The sequence below is a fragment of the Seriola dumerili genome, unplaced genomic scaffold (genome assembly GCF_002260705.1).
Source record: "Seriola dumerili isolate Sdu_G_001 unplaced genomic scaffold, Sdu_1.0 BDQW01000066.1, whole genome shotgun sequence".
Taxonomy (NCBI): domain Eukaryota; kingdom Metazoa; phylum Chordata; class Actinopteri; order Carangiformes; family Carangidae; genus Seriola; species Seriola dumerili.
This window is the reverse complement of record NW_019174321.1, coordinates 1,969,553-1,979,118: the sequence shown is the minus strand read 5'-3', so window position 1 is coordinate 1,979,118 and position 9,566 is coordinate 1,969,553. Positions and strand designations below refer to the sequence as shown.

The 9,566-nt window shown below is 43.3% G+C and overlaps 2 protein-coding genes across 2 annotated transcripts; one reads left to right on the top strand and one right to left on the bottom strand.

Moving 5' to 3' along the window:
- The first annotated feature begins 1,257 nt into the window (after nt 1–1,257).
- Nucleotides 1,258–1,892, top strand: LOC111219479 (transcription factor HES-5-like). Its single transcript, XM_022742164.1, has 2 exons — nt 1,258–1,329; nt 1,444–1,892. Exons 1-2 carry the CDS (start codon nt 1,267–1,269, stop codon nt 1,855–1,857), a joined length of 477 nt encoding a protein of 158 aa, XP_022597885.1. The 5' UTR covers nt 1,258–1,266; the 3' UTR covers nt 1,858–1,892.
- A 4,444-nt stretch (nt 1,893–6,336) lies between these two features.
- Nucleotides 6,337–7,296, bottom strand: LOC111219467 (transcription factor HES-5-like). The gene is made up of 2 exons (XM_022742153.1): nt 7,225–7,296; nt 6,337–7,110 (listed from the first exon to the last, which is right to left on the bottom strand). The coding sequence occupies exons 1-2, from the start codon at nt 7,285–7,287 to the stop codon at nt 6,697–6,699; spliced, it is 477 nt and encodes a 158-aa protein (XP_022597874.1). The 5' UTR covers nt 7,288–7,296; the 3' UTR covers nt 6,337–6,696.
- Nucleotides 7,297–9,566: the final 2,270 nt, after the last annotated feature.

The window sequence follows — 9,566 nt, the reverse complement described above, 5'->3', positions numbered from 1 at the left end:
GCTCTGTCACTTTTCCCACCTTTATTTCATCATTTATCTTTTACTTTATTTCATCATCCTGGTCCTGATCAGGCCACAGTCGGTGCTCAGATGTTGGTTCAAACACACTAACGGAGATATGAGTGGGGCTGTGGGTGGTGGGAACAGGGGGGGGGTTGGCAGACAGACAGACAGAGTTTATGGTTGAAGTGGAAGTGTGCCTCCTCCCTCAAGAGAGACACACAGAATAGTTAACTTCTCAAGGAAGAACTGAACTGATCAGGAGAAACACATTATCATCATGAACATTTTATCAGAATTTTACAAGTGAAAAACAAACATTAAACATGTAGATAATAAATGCGTGACACAGTACAGAACTGTAAATATGTTTAATATTCCAGCAGAAAAGAAATAAACATAAATCATGTAATTATAATAAATAATTTGTCTCCAGTGATTAAATAAGAACCAATGTCTTGACACGCAGCTGCAAAATGAATAGAGAGTATTATTATGTACAAGGCATCGACTATAACAACAGGTTGGAATTACAGAATAACAGAAATAACTACTACATATTATATATAGTACAGCTTCTACTACTGTCATATTTCAACTTTATTTCCTTGTACTCATCATTTTATTGCAGCTTCAGTTGAATTATTATTATCATTTACTGTAACTTATACCAGCACAGCTTCATGCAACTTTTATAAGAGAATTAATCAAGTCATAATTCTATTATTGCAGTCACATCATGCAGGACTCAAACACGTGTCCTCTCTGTGTCAGAAGCCTTTAATTGTTACATACAAACAGTGTTTTCTGCTCTCTACTCAGCCGTGACCTTTCAGGTGAGCTCAGGTCCACAGAGCCTGTAAACTGACCTGGTGTCAGCTGTCTGTGGCTCCAGCATGTGTCTTATCTTTATGTGTTTAGTGGCCCTTATCAGCCCCGCCGTCCCAGCCGCTGCACATCTGCAGCAGCCTGATCAGATGAGAGAGCGGGAAGGTTCCCAGGTAATAAAAGCGGAAGGAGCTGCTTGTGTCGGGTCTGTACCTCCACAGCTCTGCAGCAGCCTCCCTCCGCTGAGGCCACCAGGCCAGTTAACCATGAGATAATTGATGCCTCTCTCCTATTGTTGTGCGGGCCTCGCCCACTGGCCTCAGAGTGTGGGAAAGCTAATCCTGCCTGGGACTCATGGCTTTGTAATGCTAATGTGGGCCTATAAATAGAGGAGAGGGCTCCCCAGTCACATCACAGCTCACTCTGCTCTCCACCAGGATGGCTCCAACCAACACCAGAGACTCTCCCATCTCAGTGCTCTCTACCAAAGACAGACACAAAGTAAGTCCTGCTCCACAGCTGCTCACATCACACTTTCCATCTCTGCACTGTGTTTCTTCATGAGCTCAATCCGCTGAATGTCTTCCTGACCGAGCTTCCTCTTCTCTTCAACAGCTGAGGAAACCAGTTGTGGAGAAGATGCGCAGAGATCGCATCAACAGCTGCATTGAGCAGCTCAAGGTCCTGCTGGAGAAGGAGTTCCACAAACAGGATCCCAACGCCAAGCTGGAGAAGGCCGACGTGCTGGAGATGACGGTGGTGTTCCTCAAGCAGCAGCTGCAGCCTCAGAGCCCCAGCGCTCACACGGCTCACAGCGACGGATACTCCCACTGCTGGAAGGAGACGCTGCACTTCCTGTCCCAAAACTCCCTGAAGGAGGCGACGCTGCCACACCTCCAGCACCTCCACGCTGCCCACAGAGCCGGCCAGGACGCCTGCCCCACGCCGGCCCTCTCCTCCCACAGCCACATCCAGGCTGCAGGGAAGCAGCCGCCCGGCCCTCACAGAGCCGTGTGGAGACCCTGGTAGAAGCTGCTCTGGAGCTCGGAGGGTGGATGTTCTCCATCAGGAGGAGACCAGTACACTCCATGCTGGACTGGAAACAGTTTTTAAAGCTTTGTTGCTGTAGTTTCTCTTGTGGAGCTTCTGTGTTTTTACAATGTAAAACTCTGACTGTGCCTTGTTTGTAATGTGACTCCTGTGGAGTCGACTCTTTAATGACTGTAAAGCATCATGTGCTGGAGGGGACTTCTCATGTCAAGTGAGTCTGACTGTGACCTTTTATAAAGGAAAACTATGATTTATTCTGAGATATATGAGATATTTAAAACAGTTTGTACCAACTGATATTTGAATAAATTCACTTTATTCTCTTTAAATCTTTGACTTATTTTCCTTTTTTGCATTTTAATTCCAGATGTTCATCATATACATGATCTATACACAATTCTCTTCATCATTTCTAATATTTACACATTTGATGACGGACATAATTGTAAGACATAAGATAAGAATATTTATATAAACTTTTTAAATTTCTAAATTGATGCATATTATCTAATGAATTTCACTTCCTCATGTGCTTCTTTAACCCGACCTCTTCCATAAAACCCTATCATGGCTGAAGTTGATGACAAATATCTGTAACACCTGTAGGATTCCTCCAGTCAGTGTATTTTCATGGAAAAGCCAAATCTTTCCTGCTGTTTTCCTCTGATGATGTCAGATGATCCATGGTGCCTCATGTACCAACTGACTTTTACTAATGTGAAGAAATGCAGCATCTGCCACTTAAGTAAAAGAGGTAATAACTACGGTGGCCCTGAGAGCTCAATGCACAATTCAAAAAAACATCTTCATCAATTTGACAACTTGTGCTACAAATACTGACAACACAACAGAAGTGTTTCGAGGGGACACAAAACAGTGACGGACCCGGCTGGGGTGCACTTGTTCAATGCCTCTTGACTTTTGAAGTTATAAGACGGCTCCCTGTTAGAACTGTTTGAAAATAAGCAAAAGGTGAGTTTGTTTGGTTTATTGTGACGTCAGTGTGGCATGATTCAGATATTATTGCAAATATGTTCTGTTAGCTTAGCATTAGCACATCTAAAACCTGCAGAGACTGAGTCTCTGTGTGCACATGTAGCTATGGTCATGTATGTAAAGTTCTTTTCATTTATGTTTGATTGACATAATCACATGAGACCGTTGGTTTGTGTTGCCTGGTAACAGCTGATTTGGATCCGAATAAACAACATGTAATTGTAGATTCACAGGGTTTTTGAAAACAAAGACCACAACATGTGTGTTCATGTGTTCAGTGTCTCTGTAAATCGGATTTTGTGCTGTCACACGTGCAGGACGGCGTCTGTCCACGGTCCAGCTCTGAGTGTGTGTGTCTGAGTGCGTGTGTCTGAGTGTGTGTGTGTCTGAGCGTGTGTGTTTGAGTGTGTGTGTCTGAGCGTGTGTGTTTGAGTGTGTGTGTCTGAGCGTGCCTGCTGAGGGGCTTTGTGTGCTAAGCCGCGGGCTGCTCTTGAGTGGTGGGCTCTGTCAGCTCTGGTTTCATCAAACAGTTGGTGAGCTGAGTTGCTGCAGGTCTGCTGGTCTGCAGGACCACAAGCCCGTAGGTCTGCAGGTCTGGAGGTCTGCCGGTCTGCAGGACCACAAGCCCGCAGGTCTGCAGGTCTGCAGGTCTGGAGGTCTGCAGGTCCACATGACTGCAGGTCTGCTGGTCTGCAGGGCCACAGGGCCACAGTGCTGCACGCCTGCAGGGCAACAGGTCTGAAGGGTGTCCCCCCTGTGTGGAGTCTGCCTCTCCACAGCTTTCCCACACTCCTCAGCCTTCCTCCCCCTTCATCCCCAGGACAAAGGAAGTGTGCCGTGTTAAATTATCCCCCACCCCCACCACCCTGCTCCACCGTGATGGTGAGAAACCTGACCATGCTGCCTCCCCCCTCCCTTCTCTTCTCACAAATCTGCCTCCAGATCTGGAGGGAAAAGTTGGCTCTGCAGCGTATTTTCATTGTATTTGCATGGTGTTTAGGGTGAAATATTCAGGAGATAAGAAATCATTCAATCAATCAATCAGTCAATAGTATAGCACTGTATACTGCTAACAATATCCTGGAGGAATTTCAGTTAGGCTTTAGGACAAACCACAGCACTGACACGGGGCTTACTAAAATAATCAGCCGCCTCAGACTGAACTCTGATGAGCTCTTTACTCTTAGTCCTCAGTGCAGCGGTTGATACGACTGATCATGATATAGACGTCCGCGGTGAGGTTGCTCAAAAGACATCATCAGAGAGCACAATGTATGTTTCCATAGTTACAACTGATGACAAACAACTGTAGATCTCGGCTGAACCAAATGATGCTGCAGCGATAACCTCCATGACCACGCTTCTTCCAGCAAAAAATAAATGGATTAGCAATACATTCTTGAAGTTGAATTGTTTTAATTATTTATTTATACATTTATTAATTTCTATATTATTAGTTATTAGAAGTCATTTCTTTGTTGTAAAGTACTTTGAGCTGCATTTCGCACATGAAAGATACTACACAAATAAAGTTTATTATCATTATTATTATTGTTATTAGCATTAGTAGTAGTAGAACACAGTGGTATATGGGTGTAGTACATAGTGAGACAGAGCTCTCGGTGCTGATGTGTGTGTGTGTGATGTGTGTGGGTTTGACAGTCTGTGTGGAAGCGTGGGAACTCTCTGCCCTGCGTGTGATGTAAGCAGGTGTAAGTCAGGCTGCAGGGCAGGTCTGCTTTCCCAGGTGAGAGCAGATGGGTTTACACACACCGCAAACACACACACACACACACACACACACAAACACACACACACACACATATAAATTAGGCTTAGAGCTCAGTGTTTTTGCAGAACATTTTAATAGCACAGTGAAGTCGACCTTTGACCTTTGGATATAAGATGTCATCACTTCATCATTTTATCCTTTTAGACACTTGTGTTAAATCGTGTCATAAATAGTGTCTGAATATATGAGTTACGGCCAAAAACATACTTTGTGAGGTGACAGTGATTTTGATCTTTGATCACTAAATTCTAATCAGCTCACCTTTGAGTCCAAGTTGAATGTTTGTGCCAGATGTAATGAAATTCCCTCCTAAGATATCAGGTTCATAGGGGTGGATTAGTCTCTCTTGCCTCCTTGATAAATCTGAGCTGGGGTCAGTTCTCTGTCAGGTTTCAGTTATCAGAGGTTGTAAGACACATGTAAGATATTAAAGCTGTGTCATGACGTGTTGGCTGTGCCTGAGTGTTATTTTCCCATCAGAAGTGGAAGAAGCGCTTGACTAAAAGTGTAAAGGTGAAAGTCCTGCAGTAAATATATTGGTTCTTTTTTTACAGCCTGTAAAAACAAAACCCTGACGTCTTTAATTCATCTGTCAAGCTTTAACAGATGATTTGATGCAGACTGACATAATAAACAAATAAGTTAGAATAAAGTTTGTCTTATTAGAAACTGCATGGACCCGAGCAGGTGGAGCTGATCTGACAGATTTATATTGTATTATTGTAAAGTATATTCTATAACATCAGATGCATCAGATGATAGACCCACTAGAAACTACAGCTATAGAATAAAATAAAATAAAATAAAATAAAATATTTCTCTCTGAGATGTAATAAAAAATAGAAAAAGGAAAAATTTAAGTGAATAAGAATTTGTACTTAATAAATGTATTTAGTTCTTTCCTTCATTTGACTTGAAAAAGTAAAGTCCATTCATATTTTTTCTACCACTACTTTTAATAAATCACCTAATGTTTCTCTAACTGAAAGTACATTTTTAATGCAGCACTTTTTATTCAAAACAAACTTTATGATATTCTACAAAACACATTATTATAAAAGTTTTTGGATCATAAAAGTAAAATTTAGCTCCTGAAATAACTGAAAAAACCCCTGAGAATAAATTATACAAACGTACAGCCCCTCCCCCCTCCTAAAGCACACACACGCACACACACACACAAACATGCGCGTGCTCTTGGCTAATGTGTGTGGGAAAGTGGAGAAAGCTGTAAACCCACGAGATCAGATGGTTTACACACAACTGCTCCTGTTATCTGATTAATGAGAGACGCCCGATCAATATCTCTCTGATCACACTCGGCAGCAGATTCACATGTTTCATAGAGATAACTGTGACAGCTGCTCACTGCAGGTCACTGCCTCGTCTACATTCATCATTTATACCTCTGGGACTGTTAAAGATGCCGTCATTGAAAAATCAGAAGGAAAAATTACATTTGGACAAGAAATCAGAGAAAAGACAAATATCATTTGCAAAAATCTTTATTTTGAGATTTCTCTTTTGAGACTACAAGTAATCACTTCTAAAGGATTTTTTTTACTTTTCCACAGGAAAAGTGTTTTTGTTTCCACGTTCAATCACTTTAACAAGTCGTCTGCAAACACACAGTGTCAACGAATCATTTCACAGCACGGTGATGCCTCCTGTGGAGCATCTGGAGCTCCGACACAGCCTTTACAAAAGGCATTAAACATACTAAAACACCATTAACAGACTCAGAATGATAATGAGGTTTAAGGCAAAGCTTTTGACAGTGTCTCTACACACACACACACACTCCTCGCTGCAAACAGGAGGAGGAATTACAGTAAAAGTGCATCAACAGAGCACAACCTGAACCGTCTGCCTCAGCAACAGGCAAACACTCTTCAATCTGAAGAAACACAAATGTCACTTCCACTCTTTTTCTCTAGACATATGAAAACGAAACATCCGTCAGATAAATCTTCTGGAGGTCAGTCTCCTCCTGATGGAGAACATCCACCCTCCGAGCTCCAGAGCAGCTTCTACCAGGGTCTCCACACGGCTCTGTGAGGGCCGGGCGGCTGCTTCCCTGCAGCCTGGATGTGGCTGTGGGAGGAGAGGGCCGGCGTGGGGCAGGCGTCCTGGCCGGCTCTGTGGGCAGCGTGGAGGTGCTGGAGGTGTGGGAGCGTCGCCTCCTTCAGGGAGTTTTGGGACAGGAAGTGCAGCGTCTCCTTCCAGCAGTGGGAGTATCCGTCGCTGTGAGCCGTGTGAGCGCTGGGGCTCTGAGGCTGCAGCTGCTGCTTGAGGAACACCACCGTCATCTCCAGCACGTCGGCCTTCTCCAGCTTGGCGTTGGGATCCTGTTTGTGGAACTCCTTCTCCAGCAGGACCTTGAGCTGCTCAATGCAGCTGTTGATGCGATCTCTGCGCATCTTCTCCACAACTGGTTTCCTCAGCTGTTGAAGAGAAGAGGAAGCTCGGTCAGGAAGACATTCAGCGGATTGAGCTCATGAAGAAACACAGTGCAGAGATGGAAAGTGTGATGTGAGCAGCTGTGGAGCAGGACTTACTTTGTGTCTGTCTTTGGTAGAGAGCACTGAGATGGGAGAGTCTCTGGTGTTGGTTGGAGCCATCCTGGTGGAGAGCAGAGTGAGCTGTGATGTGACTGGGGAGCCCTCTCCTCTATTTATAGGCCCACATTAGCATTACAAAGCCATGAGTCCCAGGCAGGATTAGCTTTCCCACACTCTGAGGCCAGTGGGCGAGGCCCGCACAACAATAGGAGAGAGGCATCAATTATCTCATGGTTAACTGGCCTGGTGGCCTCAGCGGAGGGAGGCTGCTGCAGAGCTGTGGAGGTACAGACCCGACACAAGCAGCTCCTTCCACTTTTATTACCTGGGAACCTTCCCGCTCTCTCATCTGATCAGGCTGCTGCAGATGTGCAGCGGCTGGGACGGCGGGTCTGATAAGGGCCACTAAACACATAAAGATAAGACACATGCTGGAGCCACAGACAGCTGACACCAGGTCAGTTTACAGGCTCTGTGGACCTGAGCTCACCTGAAAGGTCACGGCTGAGTAGAGAGCAGAAAACACTGTTTGTATGTAACAATTAAAGGTTATAATTAATCTAATGGGAACTGATATGAAGATGTTCCTATTCTTATAGGTTATAAGGTCAGTTATAATATAAAATCTGTCTTCACAGGATAAAGTTATATTATATTATAAAAATACACATTAAAGTCAATTTAAAGACAATTGTTCACAAACAATTCACTGTTTTTATCTTTAATTTTCTCTGCTTCACTTCTGTCACATCATTTCACAAACTAAAAGACAGAGAAGGAGGGAAAACTCTGAGATTTGGAGGGAAAATGTCTTCAGAAAGTAACTGTCAATTAAACACAATTACCCAGTGTCCTCTGGGAAGGCACACTTCTATTGTGTGACACCTCCTCCTCAAAGAACCCCCCCCTCCCTCCCTCCACCACCACCACTTACCATCTCCTCCTCCTCTTTCACTCACCCCTTTAGAGAAATATGTAATAAATGGGAAAAGAGATGTGGGAAAGGAGGTTGGGATCCTGCTCACACACATCCTCCGGTCAATAGAGCCCCACCTCGCCCCCTCCCCCACCCCCCCACCCCTCCACCCACCCATCCACCTATCCACACAGAGCCTTTCAACCTGCAGGATCAGATCAGAGGCTCCGCTGAGCCGGGGGACGCGTGTGGGATGTTTCTGTGTGTTTATACTCACCTACTGATTACACCTCCTCCTCCTCCTCCTCCTCCTCCTCGTCCTCCTCCTCCTCCTGCAGCCCTCTCATAAACCTCACATTTGGCTCAACACCTGCTGCCAGCGGCGGAGGAAGTACTCACATCATTCACTGAACTAAAAGTACCACTAGCGTAATGTAAATATACTCACTTATGAGTAAAAGTATCATCAAAACCATTTACTGTAGCTATGAAAAAGTGCATCAGCAGCATCTTTCTGTACGGTCTCATCCACAGACATGCATTTTCTTATCTTTCTTATTAGTATCTATTGAAATAAATGTAGTGCAGTAAAAAATAACGCTGTTGAGTAGAAAGATGGAAAGTAAATTACAGGTACCTCAGAATAACACTTGCAAACATATTTGCAAACATTTCTAAAATGTGCCAAATAGTGAGCCTTTATTTATCTGTACTGTTACGCCTCATATCGCTTTGTTTTCTCCATCATCCAGCATTTGTTCCCGTCTGCTTCATCACATATTATTAATATATTATTGATATTAACCACCGTCAGCATCTTAATGTTTAAAAAGTTTCATTTGGCAGATCAAATTATGGCAGATCAAATTATCATATCAAATGACCAAATTCATCCTCTAAGGCCTTGGCAATATTTTTTACCTTGATGTGTTTCACACTTTACAATAAGGCTCCTTTTACCAGTTATTAATGGTAGTAACTCATTACTAAGATTAATGAGTTTAGCATTAACTTGAAACCAAATAGTGAGCCCGCATCAATGTATGAAAACTGTGATTGTTTATTATTTATGATTTATAAAGTGTTAACCGAATGAATGACCTAATTATAACCCATTTATAAATCCTTTATAAGGACAGTTGTATTGTAAAGTGGTACCAAAACATGTTTCCACTCTGTCAGTCAGTGAACTGACAGAGTGAAACTGAGTGAAGACTGATGGGAAAACATGGCAGGTTTATCCATTTACAGTTAAACCTACAACAGAATACAGTGAAGCTGCTTTATACACCATGTATTTTCAGCTGATAATGTGTCTGTACTTTTACTTCATTAGGTTTTAAATGGAGGTCTTTGACTTGTAATAGAGTATTTTTACATTGTGGCATTTTGAGTTATTGAGTTATTTAAGGACATATAGGTT

Bases quoted from the DNA above. Each gene is read 5' to 3' on its own strand.
- LOC111219467 (XM_022742153.1), bottom strand. From the start codon at position 7,287: ATGGCTCCAACCAACACCAGAGACTCTCCCATCTCAGTGCTCTCTACC. The intron at 7,111-7,224 runs GTAAGTCCTGCT...TCTCTTCAACAG, and splicing joins CTACCAAAGACAGACACAAA to CTGAGGAAACCAGTTGTGGA.
- LOC111219479 (XM_022742164.1), top strand. From the start codon at position 1,267: ATGGCTCCAACCAACACCAGAGACTCTCCCATCTCAGTGCTCTCTACC. The intron at 1,330-1,443 runs GTAAGTCCTGCT...TCTCTTCAACAG, and splicing joins CTACCAAAGACAGACACAAA to CTGAGGAAACCAGTTGTGGA.